The sequence below is a fragment of the Penicillium daleae genome, assembly GCF_028827525.1.
Source record: "Penicillium daleae strain IBT 16125 chromosome Unknown utg000008l_segment0_segment0, whole genome shotgun sequence".
Classification (NCBI taxonomy): domain Eukaryota; kingdom Fungi; phylum Ascomycota; class Eurotiomycetes; order Eurotiales; family Aspergillaceae; genus Penicillium; species Penicillium daleae.
Genome location: NW_026623156.1, coordinates 1661889 through 1687270, shown reverse-complemented (window position 1 = coordinate 1687270; position 25382 = coordinate 1661889). Strand labels below are relative to the sequence as shown.

At 46.8% G+C, this 25382-nt stretch overlaps 9 protein-coding genes across 9 annotated transcripts; 5 read left to right on the top strand and 4 right to left on the bottom strand.

The window, feature by feature from the left end:
- Window positions 1–13: 13 nt before the first annotated feature.
- Window positions 14–1906, bottom strand: N7458_009246 (fungal specific transcription factor domain-containing protein; the record flags this gene model as incomplete). Its single annotated transcript, XM_056912628.1, has 3 exons — window positions 14–746; window positions 819–1373; window positions 1449–1906. The coding sequence occupies 3 exons, from the start codon at window positions 1904–1906 to the stop codon at window positions 14–16; spliced, it is 1746 nt and encodes a 581-aa protein (XP_056761477.1).
- Window positions 1907–2840: 934 nt separating this feature from the next.
- Window positions 2841–4412, bottom strand: N7458_009245 (uncharacterized protein; the record flags this gene model as incomplete). Its single annotated transcript, XM_056912627.1, has 1 exon — window positions 2841–4412. The coding sequence occupies one exon, from the start codon at window positions 4410–4412 to the stop codon at window positions 2841–2843; it is 1572 nt and encodes a 523-aa protein (XP_056761476.1).
- A 1155-nt stretch (window positions 4413–5567) lies between these two features.
- On the bottom strand, window positions 5568–7679 carry N7458_009244 (ferric reductase family protein; the record flags this gene model as incomplete). The annotated part of the gene is made up of 4 exons (XM_056912626.1): window positions 5568–6654; window positions 6706–6865; window positions 6915–7399; window positions 7456–7679. Coding segments are annotated over 4 exons (1956 nt in total), but the record flags the coding sequence as incomplete, so codon positions are not given.
- Window positions 7680–8265: 586 nt separating this feature from the next.
- On the top strand, window positions 8266–8818 carry N7458_009243 (copper transporter family protein; the record flags this gene model as incomplete). Its single annotated transcript, XM_056912625.1, has 2 exons — window positions 8266–8636; window positions 8707–8818. 2 exons carry the CDS (start codon window positions 8266–8268, stop codon window positions 8816–8818), a joined length of 483 nt encoding a protein of 160 aa, XP_056761474.1.
- Window positions 8819–11702: 2884 nt separating this feature from the next.
- On the top strand, window positions 11703–13115 carry och3 (glycosyltransferase family 32 protein; the record flags this gene model as incomplete). The annotated part of the gene is made up of 4 exons (XM_056912624.1): window positions 11703–11865; window positions 11924–12306; window positions 12377–12882; window positions 12929–13115. 4 exons carry the CDS (start codon window positions 11703–11705, stop codon window positions 13113–13115), a joined length of 1239 nt encoding a protein of 412 aa, XP_056761473.1.
- Window positions 13116–13685: 570 nt separating this feature from the next.
- N7458_009241 (glycosyltransferase family 69 protein) lies at window positions 13686–15188 on the top strand (the record flags this gene model as incomplete). The annotated part of the gene is made up of 1 exon (XM_056912623.1): window positions 13686–15188. One exon carries the CDS (start codon window positions 13686–13688, stop codon window positions 15186–15188), a length of 1503 nt encoding a protein of 500 aa, XP_056761472.1.
- Window positions 15189–17707: 2519 nt separating this feature from the next.
- N7458_009240 (glycosyltransferase family 32 protein) lies at window positions 17708–18883 on the bottom strand (the record flags this gene model as incomplete). The annotated part of the gene is made up of 3 exons (XM_056912622.1): window positions 17708–18038; window positions 18112–18343; window positions 18415–18883. 3 exons carry the CDS (start codon window positions 18881–18883, stop codon window positions 17708–17710), a joined length of 1032 nt encoding a protein of 343 aa, XP_056761471.1.
- Window positions 18884–19789: 906 nt separating this feature from the next.
- Window positions 19790–21012, top strand: N7458_009239 (uncharacterized protein; the record flags this gene model as incomplete). Its single annotated transcript, XM_056912621.1, has 3 exons — window positions 19790–19885; window positions 20025–20828; window positions 20890–21012. 3 exons carry the CDS (start codon window positions 19790–19792, stop codon window positions 21010–21012), a joined length of 1023 nt encoding a protein of 340 aa, XP_056761470.1.
- Window positions 21013–22533: 1521 nt separating this feature from the next.
- N7458_009238 (Chitin synthase C) lies at window positions 22534–25303 on the top strand (the record flags this gene model as incomplete). Its single annotated transcript, XM_056912620.1, has 7 exons — window positions 22534–22638; window positions 22697–22886; window positions 22937–23298; window positions 23347–24181; window positions 24234–24417; window positions 24482–25115; window positions 25166–25303. The coding sequence occupies 7 exons, from the start codon at window positions 22534–22536 to the stop codon at window positions 25301–25303; spliced, it is 2448 nt and encodes an 815-aa protein (XP_056761469.1).
- Between the last annotated feature and the right edge of the window lie 79 nt (window positions 25304–25382).

Below are 25382 nucleotides of genomic sequence, written 5' to 3'. Positions count from 1 at the left end.
CCGGGCAATCTAGCTATGCAGACCCGACTGAGAATGGGTCTACGCCCGCCATTTCTTGCATTTCCATCCAGCTGCTGAACCAAGGATTCTGCTCCTCAACTGCCGGATCGAAGGCTGTCCACACCATAGATCTCTGAATCACATATTGTATCGCTCTCCATCGCTCTGTATTTTGCAGGCGATCGACAGCTTCCGCGGATGGTTCAAGGGTCTGATCTTCCAGCATGTCGTACCAAATCTGACAAACCCGATGTAGTGATCGCAACTGCCAAGCCGCCAAGTCAAAAGCCTTGGATGCATCTTTCATAGCTTCACAGCAAATATCGAGGTCGGAAATTGCTGCTTTGAATTCTTCACGACCCTTAGAAGTGCAGGCGATGTAGAGATGTACCATCGCGGCGGTAAACATCGGGTGAATGCCCTGGATGTTGATTCGTCTTAGTGACCACAGATGTTTGTAGATCCTTATAATACGCGTGATTGTCTTCGCAGCCTCTACGTATCTGCGACGTGAGTCCGCCCAAGATTTTGTTGCTGGAGAGGTTATGAAAGGGTGGTTGGCGAAGACCATCGCTTCCTGGAACTGTGCATGTAGAACAAGCACATGTGGTAGGTATATTGCGGATGTGTTATTGGTATCGACAACAAGCTCTTGTGGAAGGTCCAAAAGCCACCCCTCAAGGGCACTGGTTACTGAGGAGGTATGAGCCCGCAATTGAGATATGGAGCCAGTTTTCTTGTCATAACTACCAGAAAGTGTCAGTCAAAGTTGAATAGTTTGATATGAAGTTTTCACATTCTGCGATAGCAATACATACAATGCCTTCTGAAGACGCTCCATGATGTAGCATAGTTTCAACTGGTGTTCCCACATGGCCCGCAATGGTTCAACATATCGAGTTAGTCCAAACATGTTTTGATCAGTGTAGTTTTCCCAGTACAAAGGCGGACTGTGATGACTCCCCGTAGGCTTCCGCACTGGGATACGACTCGCACCCGATACAGGAATTGAAAGTCGTCCAAGGTAGTAGCTCCAGGCCGTGTTGATGATGTAAGTTCCCCAAAATGCGGTGCTTCGCGCATTGGCCTCTTCGCAAGACATATCGTTCGACTGAACGTAGTGCTCCACATCCAGGTGTAAACCGAGGTGATGAGCAAGCTGCGCTGCCATGCCATCGTAGAGCCATCCTCGAGAGTCGCGACCCTTGCTTGCTTCACTGCCACTCATCATTGCTAGCGCTTGAACAGTTGCAATCGTTGGGTTATCAATATCGCGATCTAATAATGCTCGGGCTCGAAGTATGAACAGGTCGTGGAGTGGGACTGAAACTTGAAGATTGTCTCGGTCTGTAAAAAGCGCGCCCCATGAGCACCTCCGAAATTGTCAGTGATGGATCTAGAACCGTATTGGTGTAAGGACGAGGGCTGTGGAGTGAAAGGCTGCTCACATGGCATTGACGAGCAATTCCGAATAACATGATGACTTAGTGGCCCTGCCAGCCTCACGATTAAGGATTGCCGTTTTGCGGGCATCCATAAACGCTTTCTGGTCTACTACATGGAAGTATGGATTTTCCCACGTGAAATATAACTTGATCAGATGATCCTCCATCTCGGGAGGGACGACTTGGCCCAAGCCAGCTCGCTCAAGCCACATTTCAGGTGTCGCATCATATCCTCCCCCATGCAAAGACGGCTGAAATGGGATCGCAGTTTTAAGAAAGTGCACGTTAGAGGTAGTGCCAAAATATTTCAGTTGCCCATGCTCCGTGAATTGAAGAGACCCCGTGCGCTTCACAAGGAGTTCCATCTCGGGGTCCAAGCCTGGTGCCAATCTATGCCCTTCATCGATTCGTTCGATGAGAGCTCGTTCCCTATCACTTCTGTCCTGGGTCATCTCTTCCATATCCTCGGCGGCTAGTGTAAGTCCTCCCCCATTAATGCTCAAAAACTCTGACGGGTCTGTTGCCTTTTCACAAGGACCAGATGGTTTGGGTATCGTTTGGCGAGGTGAAGATGAGGGAACGGGAATGTCGTGATCATGCAGAGTGGCCTCTAGCAAACGTACTCGATCAAGCAGCTGGGTAACCGCTAATTTGGACAATCTGCATTCAATAAGCAAAGGCAGACAAATACCAAACCTAGTGTACAGGCGTCGAGTGGATTAGAGGTGGCGACCACGGTCGCTGTCGATGGGGAAAGGTGTTGTCTGGTTTGGGTAGAAAAGGCTCCGCTCACTTTCTCCTATCTGGACGAAAATATGTACATTTCTGCTCTAGGCGACAACAGCTAGCACACGATGGAGAAGAGCCATCGCAGCGGACCTTGAGTCGAAAGCACTGGTCGCACGCCATTGTCGCATGCGACGGCCTGCGAGTGATGGCAGCTGCCATTATCGGAAAATGACTGACTGCTTGGTGAGATCGGGATCGTAGAAAGTGGTTACGAGAGAAAATAATGTGCGCGGGGTTGACCAAGGTTCGCATCAACAGCGGCGAAACGACCAAAGATGCGGGGAAGCTAAACTAAAATAGTCGCGAGTTGAAAGTGGCTCTACAGCCTTTTCTGGGCGATAATAGTACAAGATCCTCTCAGGGATATCTATCCAGAGACATCATTCTAGTCATCCTTAGACCCAACAATATTTAGGCACGTTTCATCAAATTCCCGAGTACACTTTCTATGTGCTTTGTCTCAGCCAACGGTCACTTCTAGCTCCAAGCAAACTAAGACAAAGAAAATTGAACTAACACGGTATTTGGAAAACGAATTTGCTGGGATTATGTCACAGACAATCCTGATTTCCATTTACTTTCCGTCGTGAAGCGGTAATTAGCCTATCAGCTCAACTCCACATGAACCGTAACTGGCTTGGCTCCCTCGCCATTGCTGTTTTCTCCACCATCACACAATGCTTCTCGGGCAATCTTTTCACGCTCTTCTTCAGTCGCATCATACCAGTGTGACACCACATTCTCTGCATCGCCGAACAAAGCACCAATTTCCTCCAAGGTGCGACCCTTCGTTTCCGGGAAGAGGAAGTAAATGGCCACGATGTAGAAAACAGACGGGACAATCAGCACCAGGTAGAATTTCCATTGGATTGTGTTCAAGGCCACTGGCGCAGCAACCAGTGTGACTTCAGAAGTGAGGTAGAAGGTACTGAGGCCAATTGCCACTCCCTGAGAACGCAGATGGTTGGGAAATATTTCAGCAACATAGACATACTGCGTCGCATCCATGAAGAAGCACCACCAGAAAATGTAGAAAAACGTGAAGAAAACCGCTGCTCGGAGACCCGGCATATCTTCGGTACCCAAGTACTTCGCGGAGAGGGCACACAGGAAAATGGCAGACACAGTGCAGCCAATTGACCCGATCAGCAGACATGTTCGTCGGCCAATGCGATCCAAGTAGAATGCAGTCCAAGTATTACCAACGAGGGTGAAAGTCGTCCAACAAGCATTGAGAAGGAGCGGGATTCCGCCAGACAAGCCGAGATAGCTATAGATGAGCACACCATAGTTGGCAATCACGTAGATTCCAAGGAATTGATCGCCAGCCATGAGCATGACAGCCGTAAATGCTCGCCGGCGGTTCGGCGCAGTTCGAAAGAGTTCAAAGGGCCTGACTTTCATGGATCGGTCGTGCTCAAACTGCTTCTCAATCAAAAGGAACTCTTGTTTAGCGCGGGTGTCATTAGGATCGTCAGGGGTCTTGTGCAGCCGTTTAACAATCTCAAAAGCCTCGTCTCGACGTCCTTTCTGAAGCAACCAGCGGGGTGAAAAAGGAATCAAGGAGCTCCCGGCAAGCACAATAAGAGGAAAGGTGACTTGGAAAGCCAGAGGAAACCTCCAGGCAAAAGCTGAGTATGGGCTGCTTGCTTTCATATAGAAACAAGCAAAGCCAAGCCATCCTGCCAAGGTATATCCCACCGCGTACATGATTCCAGTGACGCAGACCATAGCACCGCGTGTCTCGGCAGTCGAAACCTCGGACTGGTAGATTGGCACAATGCAAGCTAGGATGGCCGCACCCACCCCAGCAACAAATCGACCAGCGAGAAACATGCCCATATTAACTGCGCCTGAGCAAAGTGCACCGCCTATAATCAAAACAACACATCCACCTTGCATAGTGCGTTTGCGACCGAAGTAGTCTGCTGTCCACGCCTGTGCTAAGCATCCGACAATGGCACCAGCCGAGTTAATGCCATTGAGGGCACCTATCATATTTGTAGTGTGTGCATATCCCGGCTGGCCTTGTGCAGGCAGCTTGAAATATGTGTAGAAGTTAGGCTGCCCGACAGTCGATCCGATGATGGCCAGCCCATAAGCACTTGCGATTGTGCCAATGGCCACAAAGACCACGAGCCAAAAGTTGTAAGCATTGACAACAACTTTGTGAAGCATTGTTTTGTTGGACTCAATATTGCGCGCCCACAATATATTTGATCTTCCAAAATTTATTGATAGAAGAAAGGATAAAGTCAGCCCATTTGGGTTGCGCAACTATTATAATACCTGAGGGCTTTACAGATCGAACCACTACGAACAATATACTGCAATGCGCAGCCACACCGCCGGCGTCGAAGACCGAGAACGGGGGATGTCCGGTTAATGCGGGGAAAATACATCATCCTTAAAAGGATGCTCACTGAATGATCGGTCTGAATGATGTAATCGTTGGTTCTATATCCCGCGGCCCTTCGGCATAAGGAGCTTGCGCTGCGGGGAAGCGGGGAGATAAAGTTGCTTATGAAAGTCAATGCAGATCCGAACAAGTGGCTATAGAATTCTCATCTAGATATGAATAGTTTTCTCGATTGCGATCTACAGGCAAAGCCAAGACCGAGATCAGATTATACAGAGTCTAATAGGATTGCAGTTTGATGCATCGTTATTTGTGTCGTGAAGAGAAATTTATTCGAGAGTACCTGGACAAATGTTGCCACAGAACAACACAATAAATGATAATCAAACCCCTCTAAAAAATATACAGCAGCTAAAAGTATAGCCAGGCTTACCTAGCGCCTATCGTTCTGTTATAGGCGACTCGCCGCTTTGTTCAGGCAGTAGTTCACCTACCTAAATATTCTTTGCCTAGATAGGTAAAGCCATGCTCCTAAACGTGCTTTTATATATTTTGATAAAGGGAAAGATTCCGTGAGTGGCCGTAATAGATAGAGATAAAGGATAAATTAAAAAGATATACTAGGAGCGTCTAGAAGCGCTCTCTTATTGTTTAACGTCTCTATATACCTTATTGTTATACCTACTATAAGGAAAGATCTTTTAAGATATCTTTTAATATATCTTTTAGGATGGTTTAGTTCTTAGTTAGAAAGCCTAATTAAATCCACTACTTTTCGTTATCGCTTTCTCCCTATTATTAAATATATTATATAGTTACTTGTACGGAAATCAGAGGAGATCTTAGCTCTTCAATCAATTATGTGAATTGGTTCCCCCAGGACTAGGGCGTACGGGTATTCCACGATCCGACACTAAACTTTAGATACACAAGCAATGTCACCACGCAAAACATTCTGCATGTAAATACACACCCTCAGCACCAGTTCCTTTGTTTGACCCGCGTTGCTCACTGACAGTAGCAACGGTATTTCTAACACTGCTCACTAATCCTAGAGGTCCACACACTGCAACACCAGTTTCTCCTTTAGCATGATCCAGTAGATCCCAGAGAAGGGGCTTCAACTGGGGTCGGCCGGACAAGATTGTGGAGCAGGCAACTGGTAATGAGTTACCCATTCTCGGCTGCATTTCTCGTAGACTCACGGATGGAGGTGATTCGATGTCTAGATCATCACTTGCTTGAGTGATCAGTGTGTTGGGCACAGCTTCGGGCCTTTCAGTACCTAAATCGCTGCAGCAGCACGGTCCCTCGATATTCCTGCACTTGCATCCTGCTTTTTTAGTTGATTGTTCCATCGGATCGACCTCACAGGTCACAAATAACTGTACTTCAATTTCAATTCCAACATTGAGTATCGCTTCGGTTGCTCGTTGTAACTCTCTCGCAATCCACTCTTTGCACGAAATAGTTCTTACGACCCAAGTAAACACTATTCTGCGGACTGGAAGTCTCCGATCTGCTGACCTATGAGCAATATCGAGGAGGATTGGTAAAGTGAATGTAACACCAGTTGATCCTGCGATGAGTAGGACGGTGTCGAAGGCCGCAAAATCGGAATGCGATCCACCATACGGACCGCCGATGAGTGAAAAGTGCTTCCCTTTTATTATGTCGACGGCATCCTCCTCACTACTTTTCTCTTTTTCTCGAACATCCCGGGGTAGGTCCATGGAGGATGATTTGGCCGAACGGAGCAGCCGCCGAGTGAAGCCTCGATGAGCTCGCAAGATGAACACCAGGTCATTGTCATGAGATGAGGGAATAGACAGAATGGTGGCCGGGTGTGACTGACCCCATCCCAACTCAGGAATGGATAGAAAGACATGCTGCCCTGGAGTCCATTTTTTAATCCGAGGGGAAGTTATCCGAACTTTTGTAACATCTCCTGAGAGTCCCTGAAGGGTGAATTTTGCGGGCTTCATATTATTGAAAGCGTAGATAAGGGTCCGCACTAGCCGGTCGAAGACAAACACACCGACACCGATCCAAGCATATATCCTAAAGAAAGAATTAGAGTTGTAACTTTTAACGAGAAGGTATATATTGTACCTTGAACTCAGGGCGGTTGAAGGTAAATGGTAGAAAATAGCCACGACAAATCCAATGAAAGTGATGATATGTTGAACCACAAATATCTCATAACGCCAGTTGCGAATTGGAGCAGTTGCGGAAAAAACGAGCCAAAGTAGGAGTATCCAAGTAGAGAACCCTTTACAAATGTTAGTCCCGAACTGTTGTGTTAGGACGTTCAAAAATACCAGTAGGAATGCAGCTATCAGTGTCAATCTCAATTTGCATCACACCATATTTTTGCCATCCATAGGCTTGAACACCACCATGGATGGTAGCAGTCAGCAGCATAATCCTTGCCACCCAACGGTGCAGAATCTGAAGTCGCTCGTACGACACGCCGACTGCGTATCCGATCAGGTTCCTCTTCCCAGCAAGGAGAAGGAGAAGTGGAAATTGAGTTATCGTGAGCCAGCCCGCGCGGAGGCCCTGTGCCTCCCAGAATTGAGCACCGGGATAGTTCCAATCAAAGAATTGCAATCCCATAACGTAACCAAAATATATGAAAATCAACAGGATTGATCCAACTGATGGTATCCGCAGCCACGAGTTTGTTGGTGTAATCTGAGAGTAGGACACTTCTCGAATCACAGCTGTACAACAAGCTAGGAATGAGGTAACCGAGTTAGAAGGACTTGACGGTCGTGGACGGTTTCTTGCGGCTAAATGCAATCTAAACTTGGAGTCAGCAATAGACCCATGATCCACGCAATAGTTTGTGTAATTGACCGTAGCTTCAGTAGACCCCATTGACTCCAATTGGCCATGCCCACCAGCACAATGACAATGACAATGCCGTACCAAAACGCCCGAGCGATAGCATAATCGGATTGTTGCAGGGTTGTGTCATCGAGAAGCGCGGTTAGAAAGTCTGAGGCCACGGTATAATTCGACATATTCAGGCCTGCATCTGTGAGGCCGGGGCCTCCAGACATAGTATTGTCCATATTCATCTTGACCGGTATACACCAGCGCTAGGATATGGAGAACTAAAGAATATACGTCGATAGAAGAGTGTACCAAAACCTTTTCCCATCAGGAGAGTGGCATCAGCCGTGATCATCAATTAATAGTACCTTTATCAGACGGTACACTACGTCTAGCTGCTCCACTTCTTTCCGACCAAGCCGTCGGCGCAGGGGTGGGGAATACTAAAATATCAAAAGCTTGGTCATATCAAGCATTTCTCCTTGCCGCTTCCGGTTTAGCGCTGAGCACATTTGCGTGGATTTTCGGATCCAAGTCCTACCTGGAGCTTTTTAATCCCAGTCTTTCGGGGGGTTCTATCAGCTCCCTGGGTGGCTGGTATTCTTTCTAGAATTTCATTAAGCACTCTATATATTCCCTCCAAAGAACCCGCGTGTCCGGGAGTTGAAGGATTTTCGTGTTCCCGGAGGAATGATTTTCGCCGTCTGCCAACCCCTTATTGTCACCTCTCCTTGGTTATTCATGTTTTGATCTACGGTCCAATACCACCTTCTATACTTTCTATTGAAGTTTGAAAATGACACTATCTCGTCCGTTTTGCCCGCCACGCAAATGTCTTCAACAACTATAACTGCGTCCAGTATGGCGATGACATCTACCACCTCGGCCTCCATGAACATGGCCTTCAATACTGAGAATCTTTCCACGATGCTGTACTCGACTTCTTGGATGCCCACTAGTACTGGCGGCTACGTGGGTACTTGGCTTTTTCTCTTCTTCCTCGCTGCGATCTGGCGAGCCCTGAGTGCGAAGCTTGCCAAATTGGACGCCTTCTGGGCCGCGAGAAGCGCAGGATACCCAATTCTTATCAACGGTGGTCAGGATAAGCCCTCACGTAAGAAAGTCATACAAACATGGCGGTTGTCAGTCAATCTTCCTCGAGCGGCATTGCGAATGGTTAGCCAGGGGATCGCATATCTTTTGTAAGTTCCTAGTCACGCTAGCTGCGCTTATGAAACAACAAAAATGACATTCTTTGACCTGTTTTGTCAGAATGATTGCGGTGATGACTATGAATGTCGGGTTCTTCTTTGCTGTGCTTGTCGGGTATTTCGTCGGCGAGCTCATATTTGGTCGACTTAGTCAGGGTGAATATGGGAGTTGATGGGATGGACATATCTTGGTGGAGAGCGATGTACATATGGCAGGATCTATAGACACTAACTCGTCGACGTGTACCAAGTGATGTAACTGTAAGTCCGATAGATCTTGTAAATATTGTTCTCGTGCGGTGACATTTTCTTGTGACGATCGGAACGACGATCTAACAAGACCCACCGACCGAACGGAGATGTAAGACATGACAGCCTCGACCAGCCGGGAAAGCTACAGTAGCACCGCAAAAGTCTGTGAACACCCGCTTGACCGCCTGCAACATCGCCTTCCTACTGTAGCCTACCCATCCTCCTAAACGCGTAGACGTGTATCGCGTTATATGCAACACCTTGATTTTCGGTTACTCTAAACCTGGAAGAAGAGCTTTGCCAGTACTTAGCCTTCCTTGAGTAGTATTTTTGGATGTTTCTGTGTGGCAAAATAGGCAGAAAAAGGTGGTCAGCCGGGGGTCACAGACTTTTGCGGCGCCACTGTAGATGGATAACCACACACGACCGTACGGGACCGACCGCGTCCTCCCATCGACGGACTGTGTATATCCGACGGACTAGCCGAGACGGACGACCAGACCCCTACTCAGGAAGGATACAGGACGGATAGCCAAGGACACTAGGAGGGCAGCGATCATGGCTCCATCGCTTACCTATAGCTAGTAGCTTCCTGTAGCTCTCCACACTTGATCTACCGTTTATCACGACACTCAATAAAATTTCTTCAGGTCTTCTTCTCTTTGAACGGTCGCAGTTCTCTTTGGCTTTCTGCTGGGCTGCGTATCTGACCTACCCTTAGAGATGAGGGCCATCCAGATACTGTAGGTCGTTAATAGCGTCTGGAATTCATCCCAGACAAAGAGGGTCATTGTGTGGTGGTTAGAAAGTTGTCTGTGCTTGAGTTAGGACTGCTTAAGGCGTTATAACGTTATGGGGGGTATAGTATATTTAGAGCTATAACAGTACATGAACATACTATATAGCTTACTTAGAATCTTACGTGTTTAGCATTACACCATTGAGCCTTGGAACAAATCTTTAAATACGAGGATACCCATATTAGAATTAGCGTACTATACGATTAGGATTTAAAAGATAGTCTATCAATATTCATGCAGTATACACAATCTATAAGGATGGTCAAAATAAGATTATTTACCACGTGGTCAAGGAATATAGAATTCAACCACATAAAGAATTTAATTACATCTAATCATCTTTGAGATATACAGAACTATATAATATCCGTATTCAGACTAAAGAGTAAATATACTCTATATAAGTCTACTAATATTTGCTAGTACATAATCATGCATCGACTGACACTCAAGGAACAATTCTTAATTGATAAACTGGATCTACAATCCCCACTCTCCGGGAATAGTTAGTTAGGGCCAATTAATTAGTAATTAGTAGATATATTCATAGTGACCCTAAGTTAAGTGATATTTTCCCTTCCCCTTTCTGACTTAGACATCCATCCAAGATGCAACGCTAGCAGCAGGTCCTTGAATAATCTTAAACCTTGATACCGCGAAACTGATTCAGTACCTATTATATACGTGTGTACCGACCTAGCGTATAGATACCAAATTGGTTGAATTTCTCTATGCATTTGATTGAACAACGTACATGATGTTCTTCTTGCATAACAGAGAGTAGGCCAGCGGTGCTGTTAGTAGGTTCAAAACTGATAATTCGTCTCCGAAGGTCTTTCAGCAGTGTATAGCGACTCGTTACACCCCCTTTTTTTTTTTTTTTTTTTTTTTTTTTTTCAAATTCTTGCGTTCTAAGTCACAATTTTCGCCAATCCACACAAGTAGCTTCGAAGAGTCCTTGAATTTCTTGCACCTAAGATAGAGCATACAATGGACTCGCAAGTAGAAGCAGAGTGAAATGTGTTTGATCTTGTTCGATCCCTTGCCTCTTATATTTCAGTGTCATCTCTGCCGCAAATCGGGTCATAATGTACATTTCTATGAATTTAGATAATGGGAAGAAGCAAGGTAATAGAAAAGAGGAGAACAAGAAAATAGAGAAAGCATCCAAGGATGGTAGCATTCTCAATGATGCCAAGATGGATCCATCTAGACCTGAGATGATCTGAATGGATAGTATCAGGTGACTAAATGCTACATGACAAATATACGGCGGAGAGAGGTTCAAGAAAGTGTTCGAAGTCAATGTCGCATTCAGTTGAATTTGCACATTTGAGGTAACAATATCGTCTCAAAGGGTTGCTCCACGATATTAACCAGCCGAGGTGAGAAATGCAAGGGCATCTTTTCCAAGTCGACCTTCAAGATCTAGATTTCAGGGTTGTGAAGACACCAGAGATCCTTCTCATGGTAGTCGGGGACGACCAAGGACGTTTAAAAGCATTGAGCATCGATGGAAGCGATCTGGGAACCTGACTGAGGGAGGGAAGCAAACAAGGCAAACAGTCTCCATCATCGTCACATGACCACAAGCCATTCACTTGCTTCGCGCAATAGACGAAGTTTGTCTTCACCATTTTAGTGTTCGGCTTGTGTCTTAGCCTCTGGCATTTGATTGGCTATTTCTTGGCCCCTTGAATTATGTGGCTGCTCCAGGGTTCGTACTATCAGCCCTGTTCGACTCGAAAAAGCTAGTGGTATTGACACGTTATAGTGACCACGAGTATTACCATACATTACCTAACGGTTGAATCAACAGCCAGTAATTTATCCAATGAACCCTAGCGGTAAAATATGACGGCTCAGTTCGTCATATATAATAGCGACGTGCGTTGGGGTAGGGTAGTAGCAGGCAACCACGTTCGTCCGAGGTGCAACTGGTAAGCTGAAGCCAGAAAGGGTTTTTTCCCTTCTCCCTGTTTTATAGGTACAAGCCTCGGGCATAATGGCATCGCGCCGGCATTTCCGGCGACGGGCGGTTATCACTTTGGCAATAGTTGTACTCTTCACTTGGTACCTGCATTGGCGGACAGACAATGCATCGATTGTAGTCGCCCAGTATCCATTACTTTCAAAATACATTTCTGCCCAGAGGGGAGATGGTGGAGGTATGTATGAGTGTTTCAAATATTGTTACACAATCCGTCTTCTTGCTAACATCGGCAGCTTGGCACATCCCATCTAGCTGGACACAGGGATCTGGGGCTGCCATTGAGAATATTGTCGATGCCGCCAGTTTGGCTCTCAATGCATCCAGACTACTGCCAGAGCGGCAGATTCCCCAGTCTGCCATTCCCTTGATCATTCATCAAACATGGAAAAATACACATCACGATCGATGGCCAGAATCATTCCGTCGCAGCACTGAAACCTGGCTCTCGGGAGTTGAAAGTGGCAACATGGCATACTTCCTTTGGGATGACAAAGGCATTGCTCAGTTCATCCGGCACTTTGAACCGGAGATAGAGAGTCAGTTCTATGCACTACCAAATAATGTGGAACGATCGGATGTCTTTCGCATCCTGGTTTCCAAGTGGATTGGTGGCATCGTGAGTAGCTCCCTCCCATTACCAGCACCAGGTTCGAGTCCACTTGCTTCATGACGTTAATCGAAATTAGTACGGCGATATGGACACTGAACCCATTCGCCCCCCGTCAACATGGATTGCCCCTACAGATCTAGAGCCCTGGCAAGATTTGGAGACGGGCACGGTGTACAAATCAACCGAGCCAGTCAGAGCTATTGTTGGTCTTGAGGCGGATTGCCTACCTGACAGTGACCTCTACTGGCGTATGGGGTACTTCTACCCTATCCAACTGACGCAGTGGTCTTTCGCCTGGGCGCCCGGGCATCCCATTCTGCAGTTGTTCATCGACCGTCTACTTGCAACAATGCAGGCAGTTTCTGAAGATAATGATCCGCGGCTTGAATTATATTCAGCTCAACAGGCCCTCTACGCCATCGACCCACTGAACCTGACTGGTCCAGTCGCGTTCACTGATTCGGCTCGAGGGTGGCTGAAAACCGAATGGGGTCTGAGGTGGAATGCTCTGTCTGGCCTTGCTGATGGAGGGCTGAGCAAATTAGTGGGAGATGTGCTCGTTCTTCCCATAACCGCATTTAGGTATGTATAGCCCCATCTGGGTCGTTCTTCTGCTAATCAAATACAGTCCAGGAAGAGGTCAATATGGCAACATGGGTTCGAAGCCCGTCACGGATGCTTCTGCTCGGCTTGTCCACCATGCAGAAGGGTCCTGGAGAAAATCTAGCGTTCTGGTGGAGTACGGCAAATTTTGTCGCACCTTTTTCGGGCGCTGCAGGGACTGGTCAAAAGTGTCTCATAACTGGATTATTTGAGATTGGCGCCAGGATTAGGGATGATATGAAGATTATCTTCACAATCTCATAAGTGATACTACTTAATATTAAATATAATATGAGGTTTGATGCTGATATGAAGTTGTTGGCCAGTATGTAAGATGTGAAGGCAGAAATGCATAACACGTGGCTCGATGGAGGTGGAATTAGAGATTATAGATTAAAGTAACCACCTACATGAACACACCGTTGTATCTGGAATCACAAGGACTCATAAAAACGGAGATCGGCGCAGATACTACTTGTCAGGCAATACCAAAGTTCAAAGTCACTGCAGTATCAAGCCGGAATCATCAAAGGGAACACAACTGGTTCCCCCACATTGGGCACGTTGGCTGCCACTTACTTCTAGACACCGATTCTCAATTCCCAGCGCCTTGAAATTTTTAGAAAGACTCTAACCTTTCTGTCTTTTAAATTCCATGTCAATCAAAATTTGTTTGTAATTTATCATCCTCTATACAACTTCAAAGCGATGTCTTGGCACATCACGTGATCTGGGGTTCTCACTCTCCATCCAGGCAACACTGGAACGTTACGACGTCAAAAATGCCAGCCAGCGTCCAGTCCAGTGAGTATGAGCTCGATTCCGAGTCATTACTAGGCTGGACAAAACGCAACCGGCCTGGCTTTGAATGGCGACGTCACACCGCCGGCTTGCGCTGGACGAGAAGAAAGCTGCCGGCGCTGTTAACCCGCGTTTTCCTCGTCCTCGCCCGCGCCTTGGGTGTGCTCTTCGGGCTGGGATTCAGACGCCGATTTTCTTTCTTCATTCAGGTCACACTTGGCGGGCTTCTAGTGTTGATATGTCTGACTGCAATATTTTGGCCATCATATACCCATTTACCGCCACATTACAAGACGCTCAGAAACCAAGTGGAAAGAACCGCGTTTCATGGGCGAGGTAACATCGAGAACCAGAAGGTCTATATTGCCGCTGTTCTCTATGATCCTGATGGAGAAATCGCGAATGGAGGATGGGGACAAGCCCTTCTCAAGCTTATCGAACTTCTCGGTGAGGAAAATGTTTTTCTCAGCATATATGAAAACAACAGTGGGCAAGAGGGTGAGAGTGCCCTCCAAACCCTAGCAGATCAAGTGACGTGCAACAATTCAATCGCTTCAGAACAAGGCCTCAGTCTAGGAAACATACCTAGAGTAGCTGTCCCAGGAGGTGGGAAGCGAATCAGGCGCATTGATTACCTGGCCGAAGTCCGAAACCGTGCTTTGCAACCACTACGGAATGCCAATATGACCTACGACAAACTGTTATACTTGAACGATGTCATCTTCGACCCTGTCGAAGCCCTCCAGCTATTGTTCTGCACGAATGCCGACGCAAATGGCGTAACTCAGTACCGAGCTGCGTGTGCAGTGGACTTCAGTAACGCTTTCAAATTCTACGACACCTACGCAACTCGCGACATAGAAGGCTACGGCATCGGTCTACCTTTCTATCCTTGGTTTACTACCGCGGGGAGTGCTCAGAGTCGACAAGATGTACTGGAGGGCAGAGATTCAGTGCGCGTCCGCAGCTGCTGGGGTGGTATGGTTGCCTTTGATGCCAGATTTTTCCAGGGCCCAAATCCCGTTCGATTCCGTGCGGATGCTGAGCTCTTTTGGGATGCATCCGAGTGCTGTATCATTCATGCAGACGTACGGAGTGCAGCACCAGTTTCGGGAGTATCTCATGATTCGGGATCATACATGAACCCTTTCATTCGGGTCGCTTATGACTCAAGAAGCCATTCGTGGCTTTGGACGACTCGGCGTTTCGAGAAGTTATATCCATTCATTCATAATATCCTGAATCATGTGGTCGGATTTCCGCGATACAACCCTCGCCGCACCGAGGTTTTTGGCCAGAAGATCACAGACACTCTTTGGGTACCGGGTGATGGTGAAGGAGGCCAGGGTGAAGTTCACACAACAGAGCGCGAAGCTGGAAATGACGGATTTTGTGGACGTCGTGGAATGGAAGCCCTCGTTGAAGATCGAACTTCTGGTCAAGATGGGTTTGAGCCTGTTAAAGTTCCTACCGGATTGGTATAGGCCATTTTGTGCTTTGTATAAAAATAAGCTTTGTGAATCTCAATTTTCATTGTAATATACCTTTCTACTACTATCATCGATCTCGGCAACTTCGGCTTTCAACAATGGTTCGTATACCGTCCTAAGAAACCCCATTATACAAACCCAGTGAAAATGCCCGGGGTATGTATGTACGAGTATCATATTTCAACATACATTTTTTTCCTTTATTTTCACTACTAGATTTCGAGCACCGCGGATCTGTATTACTGTACATACGAGATCCCGTGTCTTCTTGTCTGAATATCCTGATGAACAGGATATGATGGTACACGAGTGTGTGAGGCCTCGGCCCGGTTGACAGGGAATTGGCTGGATTTACCTTCACCGGAGGCAAGGAACCCGATCGGTATTCACTATTGGTGGGAGAATGACTGGTAGAAGAATATGACATAGTAGGTAAATTGACCCGACCGCATGCTCATTTTTCTGTTTGAAATTTTGTGACCTAGCGCTGTACTCAGTACCATGGTATTTCAATGGGCTGCAGCAACGAGGCTTGAATAGCCAGGTCGAAAGACCAATCACCAAGTCCTTGCAAAAAAGCCAAAGAAAAATTTTCCTCCGCCCCGCGAAGAAAAGGGGCCGAAGGGGTTGACTGCTCATAATTCCAGGGATCCTGCAATCTGGGCCAATCTGTGATCAAGCGAGCACTTCCTTCGTGCAGATAAGCGGGCGATCAGCATAGCTTAGCTATGGTGACAGTGACATTCTTTGGTCATCGATTGGTCAAATGAGGTAATTAAGCTTTTAAGGGCAACATCGAGGTGGGCCTGGAATCCGAGCATTCCGCAGGCAACCATATTGTGATTTGCTGTCATGTTTGTATACCATACGGTAATACCGTATTTCATAAACCCCGAATTCAAGACCAACAAAATTACGATATTCATCGAATCAGAGAATCGAGGATCTCGCAGATCGATGTATTGTACTGGGCTGTGGGAACAGTATTCTAGTTTCCAAATGAGACGCCTTGATCGTATTGTATGCAGGGTTCCAGACATTCGCGTCGTCCCACACGAAGAACGGCTCTTTAGGTGACGACATTAAAATCCGTAAGCGAACAGGCTCGGTACAATACCACTACTCAACCCTCTTGGTGCAACAGGACGCGTGAGGTTGTAAGAACCCTCTCTCGTCGCCATCCTCCAGAACGTAGTTATTCCTCGCCTCTTACGACAATCTACTTAATGAGATGATTCTACTTCGTCTCGTTAAGCGACTAGGGCGCCGCCTTCTCACACAAAGTTGGCCTACAATTCTATCCGCCCTAGCTGGGGTGGTCGTAACATGCGTCCTTCTTCTGTATCTCACACTTGCCTATTATCTGGCAGATGACCCGCGCCTTATCCCCGATACATTTCGACATGCACGCCGGCCGATGCTTATCACAGCACACCCAGATGACGAAACACTGTTCTTTAGCCCTAGCATTCTCTACCATCGACATGATCCCCATGTCACACGTTCCTTGCTAGTGATCTCCTCAGGTATGCGACTCGAGTGTCTTAAATAAGAAATACAATATCACCTAATGCTCGAAAAATAACAAGGAAACTACAACGGCCTCGGCGAACAACGTCAAAAAGAAATACACAACAGCTGTGCTGCATTGGGTATTTCTCAAGATCATTGTGTGGTCTTGGATAATCCTGAACTTCAGGACAATCCGAAGAAATGGTGGGATGAAAAATCGGTTCAGGATATCATTGCGCCGTACATTGAGAAATGGAACGCGGACCTGGCAAGTGTCACTTTAACACCCAGCTAGTTAGTTGACGTTATTACTAACATGGATTCATAGATTATGACATTTGATCAAGGTGGAATCTCAGGTCATATCAACCATAGAGCTGTCAGTGCTGGCATCAGGTGCGTTTATAGTCCGACCTTTATATCGAAGTTCGGTTATTTTCCCGCATCATTCCAGCGTGATGGATGATTGACTTTGAAGAATTGCAGGAACTATGTTACGACTACCGAGCATGCACCCCCGCATTTACTCTGCAGAGCATATGGCTACTACGAAAATATTCCTCATTGATCGACCTAATTCCTTCTGCTATTCCGTTCTTGTGGAAGGTTCTGACAACTCCAGTCTTGCCTACGACAATACCAACAAACCCCAAAGTCGCGGATCGATCTCTCGTCCAAGAGACAGGGAAGGAGAGAGTGCTCTTGGTGAGCTCGTGGCAAACATATCTTGAGTCAAGAGCTGCATTCGGTAAACATGAGAGTCAGTACTCATGGGACAGAGTGCTATACTTGGTAATGAGCCGTTATATGTGGTTCAACACCCTTGAAAGAATTCGATAGCATGATCCGGAGCACGCGATTAGTGGGAAAGTATTAGAGTGCTCTTCTAATGAAATATATGTACATGCATAGCAGAATATATCAGTACCCTGAGCAAAAGTCGGAGCCCAGAAACCTCAGATGATGTGCAAAATAAATATAATACAGTGAAAGACATCTGCCTACGTGTCTTTAAACAGAGGCTTGACTAAAGGACTTTGCAAATGAGATTCGACGTCTCGTGTTGACAGACGATGGCGCGCCGATCGTATACACCACACCAGGAGGGCAAAAAACCCAAAGATCATTACCGCTGCTACAAAGACGAGTTTTAGTTCAACATTCTTGAGCAAGAGTATCAGGCGGGCGTCTTTGGTGTGCCACGAGGAGGACCCCAAATGGCGGAAGAGAGGAGTATTGACAAATCCATTCAACATGTGCATTGATGGGTTATCAGAAGTGCCAGATAGGATGCGAAGGCTCGATCGATTGGTTTGTAGGGTGTACACAGTGCTACATAAATGAGTATAGGTCAGTAGGGGCAACAGAGATGGTCATTCAATATCGTAGACCTTGAGAGACTTACGAAGCATAGTGACAACCAGTACTGAACATCACCGTCACATACGGTAGAAGCGGCCATATATGATTGAATATAGGTAGACTCTCGATCATTGATTTGACAAACGTGTTATTGGGCGAGGCAAGCATCATGCCAATCGAAAATCCCGAGGGATGGGCAGCCGGGGCAACGAATTCAAACCGACGAAGAGGCTCTAGAGAACGTTTGCAGGCCAAGTCGAAGTCAAGGACAGCACCTGGTATCATATTGATTGTCAGCCCCTCAGTCGGACTAGGATCTTCGCATTATACTCCACGAGCAACCTACCACCGTACTTGTCCAGGGCCATGTAACGCAGAGCGTCAACACGTTGAACCATGAAAGGATAGCTTTTCCACATATCATAGAGGTGAGGGTAATGTTCCTCTACGAACTGCGGCGCATTGGTATCATTCCAGAGGAAAGTTTCCCACGAGTCATGGTGTTTGAGACAATCGGCCCTGGCTGTGAGCCACTCCTGCGCTGGAGGATTTGGACCAAGGTGAATGTGATGCAATTTCGCTGGGATTAACGGACGCAATCCCGCATCCTCCGTGGAATAATTGGCGGGAAACGACGAAAACGTCAGGTCGAAATGGTCGCGTTCTTGAGAGATGGTCGCATAAGCTGAAGATTTTCTCCATACGAAAGGCAGTCGGAAGAGATAGTACAATCTCTGGACTGAAGAAGCCGATAGACATGCGAGAATGAATAGCAATAGAAGGACAAGGAAGACTCGAAGTCGACCTCGCGCCATCACTCCAGCTGAAGAACAAGACTAAGTCCGTGAAAGTCGATGTCCAGGGCTTGGCATGATTATTATTGAATGTATATAGGCACTGCTGCCTAACCGACGAAGTCAGGGCTAGGGTATCCGAATACACTAGTAACTAGAGAACCAGCTGAGATGATTGATCGATGGTTGAGAACGTCTCAAACACATCATATATGGAGCCAGACGCTCGTATTGGCATGTTACAAGGGGCCATTCCGTTATAACCGTTCCGATACTGTACTGGCCTCCCGAACAGGGGTTCTTAAGACTCGAGTTAATTTTCATCTCAAGTTTCCTTGGTTAAGCTTACCTCTGAGCGCTATTGAACTCTATGTATGAGATCACGACTTACAAAACAAGCAAAAGCTAGAAGTCAGGGTCTCTTACCGACTTGTAACTTGGCCGCCTAGTGCTGTTTCAAAGTACGGTCGGTAGGTGGGGAATTACGGGACGGGGAAATCGCAGATTTACGGTGCGGATACATACTAGTATTCAGGGTCCAACAAAAATGAGATGATGGATACTAACTTTATATAACCTTTCAGGGTCTTGCTGTCAAGCGTTCCAGCCAAAACTTGGGTTGGTTCTTAAGACATCCGTATTTCGAATACTGGATTACCATACAACATTACACGTTGCGTGATTTATGTGTGAATAAACCCTCCCCTTGATGATACATAAAATACCACCTCTCAGCCTGACCCAAAAACGAGCGCTCGCGGAATCCCTTTTTCTGAATCCAATCTAAATATTTCTCCGGGGGACACCTGGCAGCCCACTCTAGGCTACTTTTTCCGAAGTTCGAGGATTTGGAAAAGGTAGTTCCATAAAGGTTAGATCTCCCCGTTGCTTATTGCACTACTATCTCTTTATGCCCCGTTTGCCTTCATGCAATCACACGGTGCGAAGCGTGTGGAAGGGTGGTGGTTTCCCCTCCAGTCCAATCAAGATGTCAAATTATGGACATACATAAGTCTCATTTTTGTGAGTGATATGTAATATACTATATGACTTCATTCATGTCTAACGCCTCAACCACCTTAGTTGGTTCTACAGAACATGACATCTATAATAGTACGTACGCTGACTAGAAAGTTAGTTCTAATACTAAAACATGTTTCAGTTGCAACATACACTTCAGTCGCAGCCAGTCACGAATCATGACAGGTTTGAGCCTTTATCAGGCATCATCTTGATTGAAATATCGAAGTTCACTATCTCCACAATTTATGTCATGCACTCCGACACGGCCCCGTCGCTGCGAAAGACTGTCCGAGGCACACTACTTGGTGCTTCTAATGATACTACCGTGTCAGCGGTACTTTTTACTGCCGCAACCATTTTACAGAGTGTGGGGGCTCATTATCTTGACCTCATTCCCTACCTTGTTTTGTCCCAGCTAAAGACTCTCGTCACCCCCATTTTTGCGAGATTCATATTAAACCAGAGATATCCTCCCAGGAACTGGATATTTATTGCCATGATGGCACTTGGCATTGTTCTGGCCCAGCTTGGATCTGGCTCGGACAAATCAAATCTGAAGGGGTTAAAGACTCAGACCATGGTATATGGAGCAATTGCAATGCTACTAGCAGGAGTTTGCGTTGCTCTGGGTAGCCTATGCATTGAGAGAACCATGAAGCGATCCGGTCTGCTTTTCCTCTGCAACGCTCAACTAGCGGCTTACAGCTCCTCCTTTGCACTCATCTACTTCTGCTGGCTTACAAAATTCAGTTTTGGGCAGTTTTTCCGAGGATTTGATATGCTTGTTTGGATATACCTTGCCCTCCAAATTTCCGGAGGCTTTCTCGTTGCGTGGTGCGTTCAGATGACGAGCACAGTAACCAAAAACTATGCTCAGGGTCTGGGATTTGTCTTGGCTGTCGTGGTGCCTCGATTAGTGACCAACCAACATATCAGTCTCGAGGTGAGATGGCAAACGGCGTACTCGTATTAAAAAAAAACAATCTCGCTAATTTCATCATCAGCTGCTGGCCGGAGTTGGTCTCGTCTTGATCTCTGTACTTGGGTCGACATCTTCCAACCAAAGAAAACCGGCTATGGAGGAAATCAATGAAAAAGGAAATGACTTGGATATGGGCGAAGTGTGAAATATTGTATTCCATGTTATTAGCGTCATGACTATAGAGGCACGGCTTATGAACAAAGTCTTTTTGGACATGCTAGATCTGCCAACTGACTTTGATATTGACTGCGAGACTTCCAGATTGTAGAAAGAGCTTGGAAGTCGGAAAGGTTTCCTTGCCTTTAGTACTGAACGTGGGGAGTTACATGTCTTCGCAGCGACACTGCAAAGACGCAAATTGTCTCTTGGCCGCCCAGCATGGCCATCTCCTCTTCTACGCCAAGTACCGGGCTGCTAAGGGGGCTGGAAGCGACAAACAGGATCGCAAACAGTCCTTGGAGTCCTTCATGCTATTCCCAAAGTGAAACGTCAAACTACACTATCAACGGGCGGATACTAATCGCCTTCGGGAACGCCGCTGGCCAACAGAGCTAGAAATACCGGAAAAGATGATGACGAATCTTCAGCATGAACCTAAACCGCTTACAAGACGTGGAATTCGGCTAAAAAAATCATAAATTGACATTGTTCGCTACCTACCTCCAGCTACAATTATCACATCATGATCGAACACAACCTTGAGAAGTCGCAAACGGTGCCAATTCATGCTGGATCCCAAGGAAAGATACAGCTGGCCTGCGTGTAGTGACTTTGACGCTCCTAGCACTACCCCTGGGAGCTCAAGCCTGCCCTTCATCCATCCCAGATATACTTACTGTAAATGAAATTTATCCTGCTCTTCTATTTTCTCTTAATCGTGGATAGTAGAAGCATGTAAGAGTACCTATCCCAACTTTCTCCCAAGTATGCGTGGCGTAGACACTCGCTTTAGTGGATGGAGCGGAACGCGTGCGAAAATTTGTTGGCGGGTCCGCTGCAGATCCGCACCACACTCCTTTTATTAGCGGATTATGCGACGCGATGCTCCGATCGCGTACGGCGGCCGATAGCGGCTACCGTGGACCGCGTTGCATGCCGCGGCTTGAATTCTAGAAACTTGTCAACCTGCCCTAGAAAGGTTAAGGTTATTGATTCGACCCACCAGAGACATGTGGTGCAAGGGCCACAAAATCATGAAATGGCAGCATGTCTCTCATCCGGGTCGTCACTGATGGCCTAGGGCTCTAGATTCATCCCTCCTCTGCCCTCATGGAGGACGCTAATTGCCCGATCGGGCCCGCTGACGTACAACCATTGCGCAGCACCTACACTTATCCACGGCCCACGATTGCGCTTCCAAGAAGTAATTTGGATTATGGTGTCCATAGAAAAACCATTGCGGCTTCTGGTCTGATGCCCTATGAAATAGAAATTCTCACGTCACCCTTGTCGCGGGCATCGCATTCGCGGGGCCTGTCGGTCAACGATCATTAGACACTCAGACACTCAGTCTAATTCCGATCGACCAGGCTATTGTCATAAGTTATCATTATCCCGTCTGAGATCTTCATTTTTCACCCTGAACTGTTCACAGTCTTCCTTCCAAACTACTTGCCTAGCAAGCACCTGGATTCATCTTAGCTGCGATTTATTGTCTCTGGATCCAATGGGGTACTCAACGCCGACGGCTGTTGCCCCTCATCGACTCAATGACTATTTCAGCTCGCAGCATAAGAGGGAGAGTAGCTATAACTCAGATGGCTCCTTTGATGTGAGTCGCATCTTCGCATTCCACACGTATGACATTTAGTCGTCCGCAAACAGCGTAGGCATTAACCAACTTGCAGCCCCGTCGCTCACTCGTTCCTGGCATTCGCCGATATCCCACGCGCAAAATTAAGCTGGTGCAGGGTTATGTCCTAAGCGCTGACTATCCAGTGCCAAGCGCTATTCAAAATGCTGTCCAGAAACAATACCGAGAGTCGACAGAACTTGCCGAGGAGTTCTCCCAGATCAGATGTAAGTCTCAGTAGGTGAACACCGTGCCCTGTTCGAGACTAATTGTATAGATACCGCTGCTACGTGCGACCCGGATGAATTTGTGATGCGAAATGGCTACAATCTTCGCCCGGCCATGTCCAACCGGCATACCGAATTGATGATCGCAATTACTTGTCGAGGCGAGAATAAGGTTTTGACTGCGCGGACCCTTCATGGAGTAATGCAGAACATTCGCGATATCACCAATCTTAAGAAGTCGGAATTTTGGGGTCAAGGAGGACCAGCTTGGCAGAAGATTGTTGTCTGCTTGGTCTTCGATGGAATTGACCCTTGTGACAAGAACACGCTTGACGTATTAGCGACGATCGGTATCTACCAGGATGGGGTGATGAAGAGATCAGTGGACGGCAGAGAGACTGTCGCGCATATAGTAAGTCACCACGTTCTGGTTTGCCTTCAAAGTACTCATCAATGCCAGTTTGAATATACTACGCAATTGTCTGTCACACCAAACCAGGAACTGGTTCGACCGCACGGGAACGAGTCCACTAATATCCCCCCAGTCCAAATGATCCTGTGTCTGAAACAGGAGAGCAGCAACAAGATCAACTCGCATCGTTGGATCTTCAACGCATTTTCTCGCATGCTAAACCCGGAAGTAGTGGTCTTACTCGATGCGGGTACCAAGCCCTGCAAGCAATCCCTTCTTGCATTGTGGCAGGCCTTTTATAACGACAAGAATCTCGGCGGTGCTTGCGGCGAGCTCCACCCCGTCCAAGACAAGAAAAGTATCCTCAATCCCTTCGTCGCTGCCCAGACTTTCGACTTGAAACAATCGAACCTTCTCGAAAAGCCACTGGAAAGTGTCTTTGGGCACGTTTCCCTGGGCGAATTTTCCGCATACCGCTATCGAGCTATCATGGGCCGACCGCTTGAACAATACTTTAATGGCGACTTGACACTATCTAAAAAGCTCGGAAAGAAAGGATTTGACGGCATGACTATCTTCAAAAAGAACATGTTCCTCGCGGGTGATCGCATCCTATCATTTGAATTGGTAGCTAAGGCCGGGTTCAAGTGGCACTTGACTTTTGTCAAGGGGTCCAGGGGAGAGGTTGAAGTCCCGAGCGACTTTGCAGAGTTCATCACCAAGCGACGCCAGTGGCTCAATGGATCTCTGGCAGCGAATCTCTACGCTTTCATTCATTTTGGTCGACTTTATCAGAGTGGCCACAATGTGCTGTATTTGGCATTCCTCCACCTACAAATGATCTACCATTTTGCCAAATTTGTGATGAGTTGGTTTTCACTGGGTACGGATGGTCAGAATATTTTTAGATAAGAGCTACCATTAACTGTCAACAGCATCTTTTTTTATGATCACTTCGGTCATTATGGGCCTTGTGGGCACACCGAATGAAGCGAATAACCAACAAGCGTGGCCGTTTGGCAATGAAGCTTCGCCAATCGTGAACAACTTCCTCAAATACGGCTATGTCCTGCTTTTAGGCTTGCAATTTATCTTGTCCCTCGGAAATCGCCCCAAAGGGTAAGTATACATCAGAGTTACGCTCGGCTGATCATCTTAACCTGACACTTGCTTCAATCCACAGATCTCGCCTAGCCTATATCATCTCGTTCACATACTTCCCGCTAATTCAGGTTTACACCACACTTTTGGCATTCTACCTGGTTAGCCAGGCTACAAGAAAGCTAGTGGCCAACTCAGTGCTGTACGAAGATGCGATGCAATCCGCAGTCTGGAACAACCTTGGCTCCAGTATGGTTCTGATAACCTCGGTTGCTACCTACGGAGCGCATCTCGTTGCCAGTGTGCTATATATGGACCCGTTACACGTTCTAACATCTGCCTGGGCCTACTTTGCCGGAACAATGTGTTCTTCCAACATACTCATGGTATACGCCTTCTGCAATTGGCACGATGTCTCAATCGGCACTAAAGTGGCGGACAAAAGCGAGTCTCTCCCGGAAGTTCAGACAAAGAAGGACGAGAAGTCAAAATTCATTGAAGAATTGGATAGGCCCCAAATCGATATTGACACCCTCTTTCAAGCGACCGTCAAAAGAGCTCTGGCTAGCTTTGAGCCCCCAGACGAATCGAATGGGAAGGATGTGGACGATCTATACAAAGCTTTTCGGACCTACCTTGTCCTTCTCTGGGTCTTCAGCAACCTCGCCATGGTTCTTTGCATTATGAGCACTGGGATCAGTCGTTTTTGTCTTTCGGTCAGTCCCATCAAGGTGAGGCATTTCTGTCAAGCTAACAACTTTTTTAGACACTACCCAATATCCGTATCTGGAATTATCTTTTGGCTGTGGTCTGGGCAACAGTCGGGATTTCACTGTTCCGTTTCGTTGGATCGCTCTGGTTTTTGGCAAAGACGTCTATTTTATGCTGTGTCTCACGAAAATAAGGTTGTCGAGATTGTTATGCGTCATATACATGTGCTACGCTCTCAATGTGCCAGAAACAATTCAAAATATCAAATACAT